Source organism: Lepisosteus oculatus, chromosome 20, assembly GCF_040954835.1.
Source record: "Lepisosteus oculatus isolate fLepOcu1 chromosome 20, fLepOcu1.hap2, whole genome shotgun sequence".
Taxonomy (NCBI): Eukaryota; Metazoa; Chordata; class Actinopteri; order Semionotiformes; family Lepisosteidae; genus Lepisosteus; species Lepisosteus oculatus.
The window spans coordinates 9432514-9451312 of record NC_090715.1 but is presented as its reverse complement, the minus strand read 5'-3'; the positions used below and the strand labels follow the sequence as shown (position 1 = coordinate 9451312).

At 45.2% G+C, this 18799-nt stretch overlaps 1 protein-coding gene across 5 annotated transcripts in view; it reads left to right on the top strand.

Moving 5' to 3' along the window:
• The window catches only part of cbfa2t3 (CBFA2/RUNX1 partner transcriptional co-repressor 3), a 49332-nt gene that overhangs the window by 21732 nt on the left and 8801 nt on the right, over nucleotides 1-18799 (top strand). For 2 of the 5 annotated variants that reach the window (XM_015367995.2, XM_015367998.2), the window contains exons 2-10: nucleotides 7725-7871; nucleotides 9675-9916; nucleotides 10228-10317; nucleotides 11865-12046; nucleotides 13707-13987; nucleotides 14818-14903; nucleotides 16089-16323; nucleotides 16727-16795; nucleotides 17629-17682. In XM_015367995.2, coding sequence (XP_015223481.2) covers nucleotides 7725-7871; nucleotides 9675-9916; nucleotides 10228-10317; nucleotides 11865-12046; nucleotides 13707-13987; nucleotides 14818-14903; nucleotides 16089-16323; nucleotides 16727-16795; nucleotides 17629-17682 — 1386 coding nt within the window. The remainder of the gene's footprint in view (nucleotides 1-7724; nucleotides 7872-9674; nucleotides 9917-10227; nucleotides 10318-11864; nucleotides 12047-13706; nucleotides 13988-14817; nucleotides 14904-16088; nucleotides 16324-16726; nucleotides 16796-17628; nucleotides 17683-18799) is intronic. The other 3 variants (XM_015367996.2, XM_006641214.3, XM_015367997.2) reach the window with 3 other exon arrangements.

Genomic DNA, 18799 nt, shown 5'->3' with positions numbered 1-18799 from the left:
CTTGCACTGGCACACCTTTGTCGTCAAATCAGAAAGGGGAGAAAAGCCACAAGGATTTTTGTGTACAAAAAATTACTTTTTTTCCTTGCTAAAATCTAGTTTTATCATGCCCCAGTGCAATGCTCTCAGCAGGCAAGTGTACGATTGCATTATCTGAAGAGTGGTGAAAGTGGAATTTTATACGGAAATACAGGGAAAGTCCCATCTTCCTCTCCCTTTCCCCTTCTGAGATAGCAGATGTGTTTCTGACAGCCTTGTGCCAGTAATGATGCCAGTCTCCAGCTGGCAGAAGTGACAGATTTTGATGTCAGGTGTGAACCCAAGAATCAGAGCAGGAGATAGGAGTAGGTCCTCTCCCAGCTCTTGATTAGATAATAGCAGCAGAGCAGGAGCACCAACAATAGGACATAGGAGAACTGAGGGATATTGTTTAAACCCCTGTATGTCAAAACACCTCTAAAATACTTAGTAAAAGTAAATGACAAAACATATTGTCGTCAAAGTGTCAATTAACAATCAATCTGAGGTGGTGTCACACATTGAAGACGTTTTATTTTAGAAATACTGTGCATCTTAAAATAATACTTTTGACTGTGGAGAGATAATGCAAGCGTCTTCTGAAATCTTTTACCAGGATTCAGAACAGCAGGAACGACGATGCAGGACACAGCCTGTTGCTTTCGTTGCACAGTGCACCATCACCCCTGGACAGGTCCCAGGGCTGTATATTCTCCTGAACGCCTGCTTTTCCTCCCCTCCCTCCCGGCTCCACGCTGCTGCCTGTGCCAGTGCCCAGCGTTGTCCTAACACAGTCCAGATGGGCCAGACTGGGGAATTGTTCTTGGCACGGGAGGCTGCAGCAGAATGTCACAAATACTTTCCTTTATTTAGGAATGGCTTGGGGTTAGGGACTGGAGAGAGAGAGCGAGCAAGAGGGCTGGAGGAGAGGAGAGAATGAGAGAAAAATGTCTCCAAGAGCATCTGGATTTCATTAGCAGCCACTGGGAGAATTTGAAAAGGATTTTTTTCTTTTTAATAATAATATTCAAAAGGCAACCCTTTCACTGCCAATGCCCTTGAAATAATGCACCAAGAAAATGTGGGTTTCCACAGCTAAAACGACAATTAATAATGATCATTATAATAGTTTCAAGCTTATCTGTTCTAGGTGGGGGTGAAAATGTTATCTTTTCTTTAAAACTATTGACTTATTTTAAAATAAATCCGTATAGCAATAAATAAGGGCAAACATTAAACTGGCTTTCTCAGGGTTATGAACAAAATGCCCAATTTCAACTGAGGAAATAATTGTTTTTTTGCATTTGACAAAGCATTTGCTCTTTTGCATAAGAGGACATTTTTTGTAGGCTCCCTGGCCTTTGTCAGATGGCTGTCTCTCCACCCTCAGACAGGACTGACTCGACTGTGGCTGGAGGAGGGAGACACGCCTGGGCCAGAAATTAGTCCAGTCCTTCTTTCTTCTGTAATTTTAATCAAATGGCAGGGAGACAGGAGACATGCCCAAATCCTTAAAATTAGGTCAGAGTCGGACGCGAGGATAGAAATTTGTCTGGCGACTCTGATCGAAGAAACATCTGGAACCCTAATAAGGTATCTCAACACAGCTGGCCTGCCTCCTGTGTCACCATTGTTAACCCTTGACAGGATCAGAAGCAGTGCTCAACCATCTACACGCATATATCACATAAATCACGTCGCTCAATTTCAGTCCAGTAATGGCTGTGTTGACCCAACAGAAGAAGTAAAGTGATAAAATTACCCAAAGAATTTTCTACACATGGTCCAAATTCAGACCAAAGCAACATGCTATTTTTTGTAAAGATTTTTTAACTCATTTCTTTGGGGTAGTTATAAGAAATACTATAGTTTCTTGGGAAACTGAAGCATGTACAAAGCAACCACCCACAGTAAGTTCAATTAAAGATATTGTACTGGAGGTTCTTTGGTTTAGCATGAACTTGCTCTTTTGTCTCGCCAATGTTTAGGTTGTTTTTTTTTAAATCTTGACCAGTGTTTATTTTATGGAATATATGTTTTACTCAGGTCACGGGTGTTACTGAGAATCTTTAGTATCAACTTCCTTCACAATGTGGCTGCATGCCTAGACATCAGCCTCACCTCTTATATCAGAACAGGAGTTTCTTTTACAAGGGCTAAAGGCCTCCATTTATTCAGATCTCACCCCTGCTCTTTCATTACCTGTTTTAAAGTTTTGCTGTTTAAACAACCTACTCTCTTATAAAAGAATCATCCGTCATTTCTCTTAATGAAAGAATTAACTAAAATACAGATCCTACTGAAATATCCCAGGAAAAACACAGGAAGAAGCTAAGGAAAATAACACACAATTACTCTCTAAAAGCCAATTGTAAGGGGCTATTTGTCGTAGGTGAGAATTATACATTTTATCCATTGTCTAAAATTATTTTAAAAAGAGTATACCCCTCTTAAATGTAGTTAAACATAAATATGACTTTCTCAGCATTAGACACAAACAACCCAGGAAAAACACAGGAAGAAGCCAAGACAAATAACATAGAATCGCTATGTGAAAGTCAATGGGAAAACACTATTCACTTCTGAAATTTAACTATATTCGCAATTTCAAAGAATCTGAAAGATTATTAAATCAAAGTATGTGATCTCCAGATTGTGTGTCATCAATTACATCAATGACTGCTTTGCTTATTCCATTGTCCACATTCCACCATGGGATCAAAGCTGTAATTCCCCATCTTCCCAGCAGACACCTCACGGAGAACGTTATGCTCGGTGGACATTCTGAAGGCAGGTCTATTAGTATTCATGTTCAGGTATGGAGGGGGTTCCACATTTGAGGGCTATCTGAAACAAAAGATGCTGGTCCCAGGGCCGAGGCACAGAGCGCTAATCCTGGTGTTTTGATGCAGGGCCTGTGTTTGTGTGGACTCCTCGACAGGCTGATGGAAAGCAGATGTGGGCAGGCAGGCGGGTGGGCGTTGTGCCAGAGCAGCTGGGAGAAATTAAAAACAACAGCATTCCTGGAGACTGGGGGGAATTACAGCGCAAGAGAGAGAATTTGCAGCAGAAATGAGAGCCAGTCCTGAGAGAGAGGAAGAGATCATCTCTCCAGAGGCTCGTACGTGTCTGGGTTAGTTCACTGTGTCAGTACGTCCGTGTGACTGTGTGAACACAGGACACAGTCTTTGAGAATGAGCAAATGTTTACCAAACATGTGACAGCTCATTAAGGATGGCATTTACCTTGTTAGGACTTCGTGAAACGATACTTTTTCAAAATAGACCTGACCAATGAACAGCTATTGAAATGTTATTGCATGCTGTTGTGTGTACAAATGTACAAAGTGTCTCTTCACAAAAAAAAGAAATACATTGCTTTTATAAAATCATAGTGCAAAGGATTTTGATTTTTTAAAGCCATTTTGAGACGTAATTGGCAGCCTGCCATTATAAATTTGTATGCTGCTTACTTTTATTAAGTATTAAGTATTCCGAGATGTGTACAAGAACATGGACTGAATTTAATGATAACAGAACAGCAGCTTTAAGATTTGAACAATAAGTGGGCTTTCCTTAAGGGCATTCCTTAAGAAGCACAGATCTATTTTTTCACACTGGGGTGAAAGAAAGGGTTGTTTCTGACTGACACTCGGTACCAAAGTCTAGAAAGTTTACTGTACGCTGGAAAATTGCAAGTTTAGATTTGGGAAAGGGGGCAGGGAGTGGGGAGCATGGACAAATGAAGTCACCATGGTGCAGAATCCATTTTCAGATTTCAGTTTCCTAATGAGATTACTAGGAACACATCCTTCAAGAGTGCAAGCAGCATATTGTGGTCAGATGTGGCTTGGTTAATTTGACAGCTATTAAAGACATGGGTGTTCGGCACACGGGATCAGCGAGTGAGATCCCAGGCTTGGGAAAGTGTCTCAGCTGTGCATAATACTTCTCAGCCCTTATCATGCTGTCCTTCAGTGCAATGGGAGCACAGATGGCCACAGATGGTGTCGGACAGCACATACTTTCTAATGTATTAAGGCGAAATCCAGCACTGTGTCCTGCCCTGTCCTTTAGCTGCTCAGATTAAGCAGCTGTCTGTAATCCCAGCCCAGGCACAAGCAGGAGCCACACAGAGTTCAGTCCCCGTCTTTCCACCAGGCCACTCCAAACCAGGAGGGAGACCCCCAAAAAACGCAGATTTCAGAGTGGCTGCGAGACAGGGTGGAATATATCAAAAGCGAATAAAAGGCTGCATGTGAAGTGTTTTGCGCCAGAGCTCAGTGCTGGACAAATGCATAATGCTCACTGCTAGTAAATGTGCAGAAATGCAAAGCGTATTTTTTACGTGTTTTGTCCCCAAACTAAAAGAACGCTTTTGAAAACGTATGGCATCGTGAAACAATGTGGTATTGTATAAGGATTTCGTATTTAAAATTACTGACTTGGTTAGATGTTTGTACCTTTTATTTCTTTAAAAAAAAACTAATCTGAGAGCAAATTAAAAAGATGTTTCAAATTACGAGCATTCTTTCCTAAAGATAATGGTCTTAGTCTCATTGAACTAAATCAGATTCAGCAATGTTCAATTAAGCATGGTATTAGATGCATAGAAAAGTACAAGAAATTACAGAAAAAAGGCTAGAATGTAGAGCTATCCTCTTTTTAAACAAATGAGTTAATCAACTTTGGAAGAACATAGCTCTCCCTTTGCTGAATTTGCAATGAGCTTGCACACATTTCTCGTCTATTTCAATTAAATGTTTTAATTAAAATGAGAGTTCCTAAACTTGAATGCCATTTGACCCAGTGGCACATAAGATAACCCTGCATGTCCTCTACACAACCAGCAAACAGACATGACATGAGAAAGGAGAGTACTGGGCCACAGTTGGCCACAGAGTAGATATAGAACATAGCTTGCGAGTTCAAGAGTATTAGGATAAGCAGCTATTTTTGTAAGCATGGTATTAGGACTAACAACTTGTTATGCTTATTGGTAGAAGCATTTTGTTTTCAAGCGCTAAGAAAAGAAACATGTTTACTGTATTTTAAATGGTTCTTGGGCTTTTATTGTTAAAAAAAAGCCGTTTAACTTATCTGGATTTTTAAAATAAAAAATACCCTTGAAAACACAAAAACCTGCAAATTGCTTCAAACACGAATGCAATCACCCATTCATATACAATACCTACATAACAAATCCACAACGCATCCAAGTACAAACAAATGTATTTAATCACAAACAAGCAGCTGTCAGTAAATAATTTGGAACATATCACTACAGGCTCGAACAGTGCTTTTCTATGATACACCTAAGATTCACTAAACAAAGCAAAAACACAACCAAGCTTCTTAACAAACAGGCAGTGAAGATTGTGCCTTGATGAACGTGGGTAATGAATAAACCACTAAGTGGGCACTTTCTTTACAATTTTCTGAATATTAAATAGGAATTGTGGATCACAAGGCCATACTGACAGTTTCATAGTAACTATCAAAAAGCTTACTGAACGACAGAAATAGGGGTGTTAAAGAAATAGCGAGCCCAGTGAAATTTTGAAACAGACTCCTCATCAAAGGAGTGCAGTGTATCTATTCTCACACTGAGCTTGGGTCCCTGTTTCACAGACGGCTTCTGTGCAGATCTGCACCCCAGCTCTTGGGGGTCTACAGAGAGGATCGGCCATCAGTCTGAGCAGGCTGGTGCTCTCCTCATAGCCCAGTGCTTGCCTCACACCCTGAGCTTGTTAACCTTTCCCTCTCTGGACACTGCTGCAGCTGCTGCTCCTCTAGGTCAGAGACCAATTACCGGCCTATTAGTGGCTTGGCAGAAACACTGTACACAGTTATTTTCATCCTCCACTGTGGAGCGCTACCAGCCTGAGACTCAGAGCTCGGACTGGTCACAGAAATGCAGGAATAAAGATTTTAAAAGACCAATCATTTTCTATAGTGCTGAACGTGCAGTAGGAGAAAACATCGACTGCAGCCGTGCACAGATCGCAAGGAATTTAACATGCCAAGATGGACTTTGAGTGTCTGTGCGTTTTAAAGCAAGATTTATCATGACTGAGTTATGCAGTTTACAGGTTAACTGCAGATGGGGTTGAAGATGCCCCCTGGGTTTTGCTATGCAGTGAGTACCAGCTGGGAGCCGGAGTGTGTTGATTAGCTGATTTGTGTAATTGATTCGGCTGAGCCTCCCCCCCCCATCCACACGCATGCAGCCTTGTGTCAACGAAGAGAGATTGACTCTTCCAGCAAGGTCGCACACACTGTAAGCCTATCTCCAGTGCCCCTGTGAAACCCATCACACGCCTCTGCTCGTGTTTGTGTAGGTACTTTGAGCCTAGGGATCTCCTTCCACATTCATTTCCCCTGTCGGGGTCACTCGGCCTCTCACTGCTTCTACTTGAACATCACAAGTCTGGGACAGAGCAGCAGGTCCCTGCCGTATCGGTCACCGTTGTTTTCAAGCCACATTTCCCTCATTTTTGCCGAACCTCTGTACCCGAGTTGCGAACCAGCATACGCTCACAGAAGCACAAGAGGGATCTACACTGAATGACTTTGATGGAGAGGTCACGTGGCATTCTCCCCCTGCTTCATTTCTTGGAGAATCCTAAAAACGACTTTGACAAGTTTAACTGACTGTATACACTGCAGAGCCACAGAAGATATTACATGTTTAAAATGGCTTTTTAGGGCCATGGATGAAAACTGTCCAGATTTCTGCATTTCTAAAATGCAGACAGACGCAGACCTCCCGTCTCTCCTTCGCTGGACACACAGCCCTTGTGATCCTGGAAAGGCAATGCTTGCCGACAGCGGCCTGGAAAGCTTGCCTTGTTTGGTCCCTGCTAGAGGCCGGCGTGGTTCATGGAAGTGGCCCTCCTGATGGACAGTGGCAGATACAGCTGCACTTGTCACTGGCCATCAAGATTCTGTCTGGGGCTGGAGGGGGGGGGGCTCTGGGGAGCAGGAGGTTTGCTATCAGCAGCTGAGGAAGAGAGCAGGTGTTATAGGATGTTTCCAAGAACACAGATTTCTATTCACCTACAGCTCAGTGTATTCCACCTAAGTCCCTCCATCGCTCCCCTCTCACTCCTCTGCTCCTTCTTTATAGACCCCTCAGCTTCTGAGTGTCTCATACATCACTATTACAGATCCCAGCCCTCTGGTCGGTTCGGATTAAAATAAATTACTGCAGTAAGCAAACAGATAACACTTCTTTTTAAGAGTGTGCAGTCTACAAAATATGGCTTTTACAATGCTGTGTACCAGTGAGAAGATATTACATCTAACATGACACAAGATGGTTTATAACAACAGTGAGTTACATCGCCAAGCGTGCAGCAACTGCAGATCAGACAAATCAACAGCCTAACAGACAAAACAGCCTAACATCAACAAATACCGAGCAGGCCTTCTAAATCATACCACATGGGATATTGATTTAAGGATATATTTCAGACCTGATGGTGTTCTAATCAAATCTGTACAGAACACTACAGAAGTATAAATGTTTAATGACAACATCCCAGGGCAACCATTGAAAAGATGAGCAGGTTAAATCCCACAGTGAACCCGGTCCTTTGTGCAGAGTGTCAAATTCAGATGTGAATTACAGAGGTTGTGCAGTGCTTTGGTTTGGTTTGGTTTGCCTGCATCACATGTCTGCTGCCTATGCATGTCTTGCTGCAGGTAGCACAGAAAAGAAGGTTGGAACGATGCCAGATTCACCTGCTGATGTCAAAACCCAGCCCAGATCAACTCCGCCCACCATGCCGCCGCCGCCCCCCGCTGTCACCCAGGCAGCCAATCGCAACGCGTCCTTCACACCCACCACGAGTAAGTCAGTCCCAAATCAACAAACAGACAATGAGAAAGTGTTCAAACTCCTCATACCTACTGGAACGTACTGTTTCAGGAGATTCTGGTTAGTAATAGTACACGCCATTTTCATTGTTTCATTGGTTGTTGTTATGAGGAAGATTCTAGAAAACCCTTTATTACTTGTCTTAATAACACATTTCCAAGAAGTGTCCTGTGCCTGGTTCTTTGTTAGATACGCAGTGCAAAATCAATATGCAAACTGGAATACTAATCCATGAAGTTGGCTTCTAATACACAAGAGTCAATAATAACACCTTCTGGAGAGTGCTCCTTTAATCTGATTTTCATTGTCTTCAGTTACAGGTGCAGCCCGTCAGCTGCTTGTCTGAGAGAAAGTTATGGGATTAGTTTTGGGGCAGCTCCTTCTGAAGAAGGAAAGCTGGAACAGACAAACAAAGCTGTAATTTTTCACAGCGCTCTTAAGCTTGGCTTGTAAAAAAATGCTGTTTGCAAAAAGGGCAACAATGAAGCAAGATAACACGTTCTATGGGCTCCAACCCTGTGCCAAACGCAGGGGCGGACCACCAATAGCATGTAGGAGTGCGAGGCGTGTATTGCTGTGAGTGTCAGTATGAGACAGTCTCGGTCCAGGCTGTTTGTTTACCTAGAGATGAAGAGGGCACCACTGTGCTCTTGAGGGCTCCAGACTAGTTTCTTCCCTATATAGCAATGACCGTCCGCGTTGTTTCACCTGTTGTCTCGGTCACCCATACAGCGTGCTCTGCACTCTATAACCAGAACACAAGTGGCCTGTCACATGGTGAAGCACACATGTGGAGGAGCTCATACTTATATTCATGTACACGGATTAAGTCAGAGAGGAACGCAAAAACAAATGTGCAATGAAGCATGTATTTAACCTACATTACTCAGCGGTCACATTTTTGCTTTGAAGGAAACTAACAATATGCCGTTTTATCGGAATTGACACTGAAAAACCATGTTGATGAGATTAACATGCGACTCTAAACTAAAAAGATAAATAATATAGTTCTGTACAATTCATATTTTGAGCACCAGTACTCTATGAGCCATCTTACGACAGTGTTTATAGGTCTCTTCACCAGTGTACAGGAACAGCAAGTTTTAGGTAGATTTTAAGCCTGTGGATCCAGAAGAACAGCCTTTATTGTGGATGTTTGTGTTAGAATGCACTGGCAGGGTGATGGAAGGAGGGCACTGAACCTGAAAGCTGCAAATCGACTTTCAGCTGGCAGACATGTGCAGAGTTTAACTTAGCAACACACCTGCTATTGGAATAAAAGTAACACAGGCCACAAACCTATTTTTGGCACCTCTTTAACAAGTTCCTCTTATAGTTCTGTTCTACTGAGTGAGTGAGAGACACAGAGGAACAGACTCAAGAGGGGGAGGGGAAGAGTCAGCTGCTTCCACTTTGAAAAACAGCTGAAGTAAATGCACAGAGAAACCTCGGCCAAAGTGGAATGAGCCTCAGTAGAGCCACAAGGGCACTAAGGAACAATATGTGCAGACCCGTATATATGCAAAAGGCATTATTTTAATCAACAAATGTGGATATTCTTCAGCTCAGAACCAACATATTATCAGAAAAAAAAGATACGCTTGTACTTCCTCACAATTCATCGATGCCTCCGGGCTTAAATCAGACTGCTGCTGGCCATGTGACACTGGGTTTCAGGATGCACAGCACAAAGAGGTGGAAACAGAAGATCTCGGCGAGCGGAGGCCGTGTTGTCTGTGGAGTGTCTGAAAGTGACCTGCTGTCTCTCCCCTCAGTGTTGAACGGGAGCAGCCACTCGCCTACAGCGCTTAACGGCGCCCCCTCCACGCCCAATGGCTTCAGTAACGGCCCCGCCATGTCCTCCACCGCCTCCCTGTCAAACCAGCAGCTCCCGCCTGCCTGCGGAGCCCGGCAGCTCTGCAAGCTGAAGCGCTTCCTCACCACCCTGCAGCAGTTTGGCAACGACATCTCGCCAGAGATTGGGGAGCGCGTGCGCAGCCTGGTGCTGGGCCTCGTGGTGAGTAACCCCGGCTGTCTCTGCGTCCGCCCGGACACTTCCACAGGCTGGAACCCGGGAGTGCATGGATTCTACCGATGAAAGTGCTGTGCAAATATGAAGTGAACATCCTTCTGTGACCCGAGCTCGTTCCAGCTGTCAGATGCTTTCGCTTACAAGCCCATACTGTACATTTACCTTGTGATTCTTTTCTTCACCATCCCTCAATATCACGTAACGTGCACGCTCGTTTTGTGAATGTATTGGTTTGTTAATATGGCTTGGCTGGAGTGGTTCTCAACCTGGAGAAACGCTTATCTCTTCCCTTGTAGAATTCCACTCTAACTATTGAGGAGTTTCACGCCAAGCTCCAGGAGGCCACCAACTTCCCTCTGCGGCCTTTTGTGATTCCATTTCTCAAGGTAAGGACTCCCAGACACACACCCACAGGACTGCAGCATGCACAGCTGTCCAGTGAACTCTGGACAAGCACGCAGCACCGAATCCCCTTGTGTAAAAACAGCCTTTGCCGTAAGACAAAGTTATATTCAGGAATGCGACAGGAAGCTGAGCACTAAGGTGCATATCACAGTTTTTTATTTATTGCTTTTTAGCAATGCCAGGCATTTTAGCTAAATGTTGTAAGTGCACTATGGGCTCACCCACCATAAATAAGCATTTAAATGAATATATGAAAATGGCAAAAAACGTAACCTCTGTACTGGCAACACATTAAGCCTCATCACCCTTTTCACAGGTCACGAGTTACTAGGAATAACGCAAACAGATAAACACGCGTCCCCGATCTGCGCTCCGTCTGCAAGCGAAATGACGAGCTGTGGTCCATATGGCAATCATTTGCAATTCATTAAAATTGGCACACTTGTGTTTACTCTAAATCTGGCTGTGCGCAATCTTAGGGGAAGCTCAGCCGGAAAAGAAGATTTTGTGACAGATGTTGGCGGCCCACTCAGACCAAGGGCTTTTTGCGGTGCTGATGTATATCTGCTGATCCCTGGCCCACAGTCACAATCGGCAGCCCCCAACCCAGAGTGTCAACAGTTCCTTATCAGCAAGAACATCTGCTTGGGTCTTTTTTTGTCTCTGCTTAACCCTTCAAGTGCGGCGTCCGAATATACTAAACTGCTCTTAAACGCAGAGCGATTAATTAAATGTTTACAACACATTTGAAACAGAACACGAGGTGGAGAATTGAGAAGTCTCAGCAGTGACTGTTTTTCCTGCTGAACAGATGTGGCGCGTCGCTCTCCCCCAAACACACACCCACGCTCACAATCTGGGGGTACCCCTTTTGCAAATGAACTCGTTCCGGGAGAGCTCTGTCTCCGAGAGATGTGCAGTTAACACATGGAGTGCTAGGCAAGGCGTTAGGCATTCACAGCTACAAGAGGAGCATATTCAACAACAGATAGAAGCAGCCCGGGAGGCATCCGATGCCTCAAACCCTGCTGCACTGCAGTACACATCTTCTGCACACAATATTCAACTGTCAGCACCAGATCTACACCTTTATGAGAAACCTGTTTATCTACACAATGAAGAAAAGTTTACACTGGGTCGTCACACACGCAATGGAAAAGCACTATATCGAGGCTTTCTGCTGCTATTTACTTATGATTCCCAATACAACAAAAAAAGTTTAACTTTTTTATAATTGGCTCAAATGCACCCTAGAAAGAAGTTAGGGATTATAACCATTAGATTGAATCACAAGGATAGCTGAAGTGAGCTTTCTGATATCACTTTTCGTCCTTTACTCTGCACTGGGTGCAGGGGTGCTGGTGGGAACTGACAGTGGCCTCAGCCTTATGGCCCGTCCCAGTCTGCTGCTAGCCTGCACTGTTTTTGCCTTTCGGAAACTCGCGGACCTGGCCGGAACCATTCCCCCCGCGGCGAGCTCCCGACCCCGGTTCTCGCTCTGACTGTCCTGTCCCGTCGCTCCGCCCAGGCCAACCTGCCCCTGCTGCAGCGGGAGCTGCTGCACTGCGCCCGGCTGGCCAAGCAGACGCCCGCCCAGTACCTGGCGCAGCACGAGCAGCTGCTGCTGGACGCCAACGCCAGCTCCCCCCTCGACTCCTCCGAGATCCTCCTGGAGATCAACGAGCACGGCAAGAGGAGGACACCAGACAGGTAACCGCTCCCCCCTGGTCAGAGCCATCTTTGATCTTTAGAAAACGTCAAACCTGACTTTCAACCTGGAGCTCCTCCTATAATAAAACACATAGGTGTACACCTTATTTGTATCAGTGTATTTGTCACGCCCTCTGCAGCCAGAGGGCGCTCCTTCTCTGTCCTGTCCCTAGTTTCCAGTCTGCTGTCCTTCCTGTCCCTCTCTTTCCCTTGGGCTATATATTTCCGGGTCTTGCACTCTGTCCTGGCTCAGCATTGACGTTCGGATGTCCTGCGACCCGCCTAGCACCAGGGCGCCCCACGTCCGCTCCCTGAGGGCATAGGTTTCTATACGGCATTCCTGAACTCTTTGCACTAATGAGCCCGGGCCTTTTTCCCGTCTCGCCGCTACGCATATGGGTCTTTTTCCACTCTCCTGCTCTCCCCACGGTTAGTCCCTTTGGACGTCCGTGACAGGATTCTTCTGAAAGTGAAGAAGGTAGATTTGGCACAGGTAATGATAAAAAGCCATGTTTGTGCCTCTTCTAAATGGTTTTATACTGTACATATACATCTGTGAAGGCAATATCACTGTCAATGGCCTGAATGGGATTAATGTAATTAAATCAACCTACTATATTTCTTTCAAGATGTAAATGCTGTATGGAAAAAAAAAATGTATTTTCTTCTCCCATAAGAGAATTCGAGGCAGGCAGAATTATTTCACAATGCAAATGGGAAAAAAATCTCACCAACTGAGACATCAAGCTCAGGACTGCTGCCTCATGCCAAGCACACAGACAAATAGCCTGCCAGTAGTCTGGATGAATTAAAGAGGACTGTTCCAGCTGCTGCAGATGTATTATGGCTCCAGCAATTTGCAAACACCCATCACCCATCTTTGGAATGTTCCCGCTGACATTCAGATCAATGCATTCGCATGTGCTTTTCCAGGCCTTTCTTATCCTCCAAATACTCTTTATTCCAAAAACTAATTGGAATTTCAGACACAGAGAATTGCCGTTCCTCTCTCCCTCACTCTCTGAGTTGCTCTGGAGCTATCCATATGTCAGGGTTGTGTCCAGATGGTTATATACTGAACCCCTGCACTGGGAGACCTGGGGGGGGGAGGGTGTAGGAATGGACAATCCTCCTAAATCCGCACACCTCAGCCTCCAGCCACTGGCTTACTGTGCTGCCACAGGATGTTCCAGCTGTTGCTGAGATTTGTGAGACATGGTGCCGGGACAGAGCCCTGGCAGAGAGATCTCTTTATGACCACAGGCAGAGCACTGTGCGAGAGCGCTCTGCTGCTGAGACTCGGCCAAAGTACTTAAGGCTCTACATTTAGCAAAGCATCATCCTGCTATTTCTCTACAAGTCTCCACTCTGCTATAATTCAGTTCTGAAGTCATTCAAATGCTGACTTCTTGACTTGAATGACTTCTTAGATAATACATTTGTTAAGTCTTTAGGCAGATAAAATAAATAATGTATCATAGAAAAGAGGTTAATTGTATAGGTCAATGGCATCTTCTGTTTCGTTACATACTGTAAGATTTTTTTTCCTTGCATTAAATGTCTTGTTAAGTGTTGGGATAAAAGCATCTGCTCTGAATATCACGTCAACAGCAGCCTACGCGTTGTCCTGGCTCAGACCGCCCACTCGTCTCTCCCGCAGGACCAAAGAGAATGGTGCCGAGAGAGACCCGCTGCACCCCGAACACGTGGCCAAGCGCCCCTGCACAGTGAGCCCCAGCCAGCGCTACAGCCCCAGCAACGGCCTCCCCCCTCACCCACCTCCAAACGGGCTTCCCCCGCACCCCCCCAATGGCCTGCCTCACCCCACCCCCCCGCCACCCCAGCACTACCGCCTGGAGGACATGGCGCTGGCTCATCACTACCGCGACGCCTACCGCCACTCCGAGCACCGCGAGAGCCGCGACCGCCACCGGCAGACGGGTGAGTGCGCGCGGGACGCCCCGGGGCCCAGCAGGCCGGCACGGAGCCGCTCACCCGGACCGGAACCCGAGCGCCCCCCCCCCGTCCAGGAGGGGCGGGGACAAGGAGCGGGTCCCGGGGCCGTGGGCACTCCGTAGAGAGTACAGGCGCACAGAAAACCTGCAAGGTCACGAGCGGCCCTGTCAGGCCTGCCAAACAGTTAGCAAGCCGAGTAGTTTCGCACAGCGCAGTCCAGCACGCTCAGGACTGAATGAACAATGCTATGCCTTTGAATGTGCACCACGCATGGAGCTTACATACGCAGGGAAGGAATCTTCCAAAATTCGTACGGACAACCACGGTCACTCATGGCGTCACAAAGCCAGGGATTGTGTCCCGGCCAGCAGGCAAGTGCATAACTCTCAGAGAGACTATATTAAAACCACGCCACGCAATTAAATATCTAGGACTATGCTAGATGTGACTGTTCAGTTCTTCGGGAATTCTGGGACACGCAAAGGGGCAAGATCACAATGATGTCCATTATGTTGGACTGCTAAAACAGCGTTTTACTGTGGGATATTGCTGTGGATGTTTTACTTCTCAGAAAGATATGGATAGAGCATACCAACATACTGCAGGACATACCAATATATCCACCCATGTGCACTTAAAGAAAGGCACAAAGATGTTATACTAGGACTTATTACATGTGGCATCTGAATGGTTCTGTATGGGTTTTCTCTCATGGGAATGTATGGAAAAGTGCCAAGAAACTGTCTCCCTGCGGGTTATACAAAGCAGTGCTCCAGTCCAGTCTGAGTGCTTACCAATGAGTGTTTGTATTGCAGCCGTGCATGGGGCTCGTCAGGAAGAAGTCATCGATCACCGCTTGACGGATCGGGAGTGGGCAGAGGAGTGGAAGCACCTTGATAACGTGAGTGTCACCGGAGTACAGCTCCCCCCCACTTCCATTACTCTCCGCATTATCCACAGAACAAACCCAACTACCCCCACTGAAAATAACAGCCAGCCACAGACATGAGCCTCTGGAGAGCCAACTGAACTCACATGAAGATGAAGCATGGTTCATCAAAGCTCCATCACTGATGTTGGCTTGCAGTGCCTATATAACAAATAGCCCCGGACTAAACAGCAGGGAACCTAAAGCAATCCTGCCAAGGCTGCAGCAAGTGCTGTTAGTCCTTCAGCTATCTTGAATTGCAAATTCGCAAACACCAATACGAGGGCCACAGATGGAACGAAGCCCCCAGTGGAGAGAAGCTCCAGCTGGGCTGAGCAGCTGAGACAAGGACGGCAGTCATGGAGTGAACCAGCTTCCACTGGGCCGCAGCCAGATTAGAAACACTCTCGTGAAAATAAATATAGCTGAGAACGAGGTCACAACCGTCTAGCAGACTGGGGGGTTGCAGTGGTGGGGGAGGGGGCTGAATCACTTAGACTTTTCACATCAGCAGCACAGCTGTCTCACTCCCATTACTGATCTCTTAAATAATACATTCACAGCTACAACTTGGTTACGAAGCAGGAGAAAGGCGAGAGACACGTACAGTCAGACATTCCTATCCACAAATCAATGTCACATGTCAAAAGGACACAGGACAAAAATGCAGGCATATTTATAACTGAGTGTCTTGCAGGAAAGTTTAGTATGATTGTAGCTGCGTCCCAAGCTTCTGCTGTGTACAGTAGATCAGGCCCCCTGAGCTACGCTTCCTGTCTGATGTCACTCACAGATGCTTCTCATTTGCCATTTCAAACAAAGGAAGGAGTTCTTCTGTAATGGGATTAGTAGGATGAGGTAAATACATATATTGGAAAACTCCTTCTGAATGAATTAGTCTTAGCTTTATTACTGCTTTGTCTCCCTGTGATCATTGGAAATGAGCTATGAGAAAACTCCCCAGCAAGACAGTGGATCAGGGAATCATGGATGCGTTATATACAAATTCCCCAAAAGCTCCTTTTTCGTAGATTTTGTGGATTGCCCATTCCGTCCTGCATAGCCCTGCCTCCTAGCTGCCCTAAAGGGCAGCGGCCCTGAAACAAGGGGTCACAAGGGCTTTGCCCCCCCTCCTTCAGTCTCTCCTTCGCCCCGCAGCTGCTGAACTGCATCATGGACATGGTGGAGAAGACCCGGAGGTCTCTGACCGTCCTGCGCCGCTGCCAGGAGGCCGACCGCGAGGAGATGAACCACTGGATCCGCCGCTACAGCGATGCAGAAGATATGAAAAAAGGTGGGAGCCCTGGCCAGCGCCCTCCTCCTCACAACTCGTCCTCCTCCTCCTCCTCCTCCGCTTCCAACACTTCTAGCAGCTCCACGACACTGACGCTAGGTACTGCCAGGCTGCAAGAGCGTGCTCTTATCTGGACACTCTGTCCTCGTCGCAAACCAGCTCAGTTACGTCAGGGAGACAAAAACAAATGCGTTTTCAGCTGTGTCTTACTGTAGCCTTAGTGCCACTTTATGCCAAGTTAGAAATCACTAAAACAAACTGTACTGTATGTTTAGCACACAGACTTCCTGTTTTCTGTGCCAACTGCCTTTGTGAAAGAAACTTTGTGTGCATCTCTATCAGCCTAAGCACTATGACTAAACACGCTAGGTATAGTTAGAAATGTAGAATCAAATTAACTGTGAAATCACAAATGTCATAAAAATAAATCCTGGAAGTCTTATGGCATTTAAAAGTCAACGTGCTTTCTAAGGCATCCGTTGTTTTTGTATTCATGCTTTAGAAATTCATCGGGACTTTTTGCACAGACCCCCGTCAGGATACATGCCTGAAGAAATCTGGAGGAAGGCTGGTAAGTGCTGTATGTCTTGGCAGACTTGTTGTCCTAGATAGCGGAGGGGATAGTCTAGTTACATAAGGGCATAGATTAGATTCCCATGTGTTATTAGTGATAAGGGCTTTACATCTGTCACCACTATGAAAAATGGCTGCAGTTAAAACTGCAGTGAAAATGCAGTAAATGGATGCAGTCAACAGCAGTGCAGTTTAGACAGAGTAGAGCTTAACTGAATGCCACTCGTGGGCAGTATTAGCATTAAAGTGAAGGCTTACAGGTTTTCGTCCTCAGGAATCCATTGCCAGCTTTTTTCTTTGCAGGGCTGCTTGTGCTCAGTTGCTGTAAAGTCCAGTCAGATTCTGTGCCGTTTTCTTCTTGCTATTCAGCACGAATCCTTGTCGTGATAAACACTGAAGCTCCAAAAGACTACAGTAGCGAGCACGTTCATAAATTAAACAAAATCAAGCTGCAACACAGGATTATAAATGCAGGTTTTCCTCAGTTTTCTAGGGAGATCTTTTCTTTGAAAAGAAATTTGTTGAAAAGAGAAGCAAAAATACAATAAATTGAAAACAATTGTAAGTGACAGCTAAACTTGTATCAAACTCAATTTATTCAATACGAGATTTAATTTAAATATGAAAGCTAGCAATGTTTTGCTGATTAAGGAGACCTCTAATTTTCACTTTAAAGCAGTGATATAGAATTGAAATTCCAGAACAGCCATTGTCAAGTCCAGCTGAGCTCTCGTGGAGTTCACATGACATTAATTCTGCTGTTGTCTGCACCATTCGACTGCATTTTCACTGGCAGTAATGCAATTTTAATTGCAGTTATTTTTCATACAGGTACTACAAGTATCCCGCTATCACCAGCACTAAAGCAACTACAAAGCAAGCAGGGTGAGTAAATGCTCCTATCTACTTTAACCTACTGGATTATTAATTCAGTGTCACAGAGAGGCACAAGCTCTAGCTGCTGTCTTCGCAAAAAGGGTCACTAAAGTATATTTCAGAAACATTTTAAGCAAAAACACATTCAATCGTCTACTGAGGTTTGAATCAGCCTTTTTGGAAAACGAGATCTGAAGTTAAAAAAACCCCAGCAAAAAACTACCCAATCCCTCACAAATTTGGGCTTACATATTGCTGCCCCTTTGTGTTCCATTAAGCGTTTTATGTTCTTTGTCCGTTGCAGTCACCTTGAGAACTTTACTTAAAATCTGCCGAGTAATTTCAGTAGCAGATGCATTGATTCCGATGTTTGAGTGGCCAAGGTTTGTACAAATGTAGGAAAGGCAAGCGTTCAAAAAAAAAAAAAGGGAATGAAGAAGTGTGTGGGAGGCTTCCAGAGGAGGCAGGAGCCCTGCTGCAGAAAGAACATGAACTGTTTCCCCAGCTGGGCACCAGCTACACCGGGAGGCCTAATCAGCCCCATTCCCCATCATACCCTGAGGTGGCCATGGAGCTCCTGACAGGGCTGGGGTGCGCCTCTTAAAAAATTGACCGTAATTTATGCCACTGATCTTTCCCACAAATGGAAAATGACTGTAATCATCATCCTATATAATTAGAGAGCTGAGAGTGCCTTCATGTGCTGTGATAGTGGGTGGAGGTGGGATTTCTTACAGTAGATCGTCAATACCAAACACTGCGGGAAGGGATACATAAGGCCAGTGTTTGAGCCCTCCTGAACACTGAGTAATGGTAACCGAGACTAACTCCCAAGGGGGCCGTCCAGTTCATCAGTTCTTACATATGGTACAGTATATATGGTATACACAATATAAAACATTAAAATCGGTTAAACAGTTTTGCATTTAATACTTAAATGCTACTAAATTATTAAAGAATAATAGCAGGAAAGGAATTTCTACAGCACACTGGGAGGACCATATTGGACAATGCAGTCATGTCTCATTTATATCTTTGAATTTTCTTCTTGATTGCCAAAAAAACCACATGGAGGTTTGGGTGTAACATACACTAGTAATACATTTCCTAAGAACTGGAATGTCAG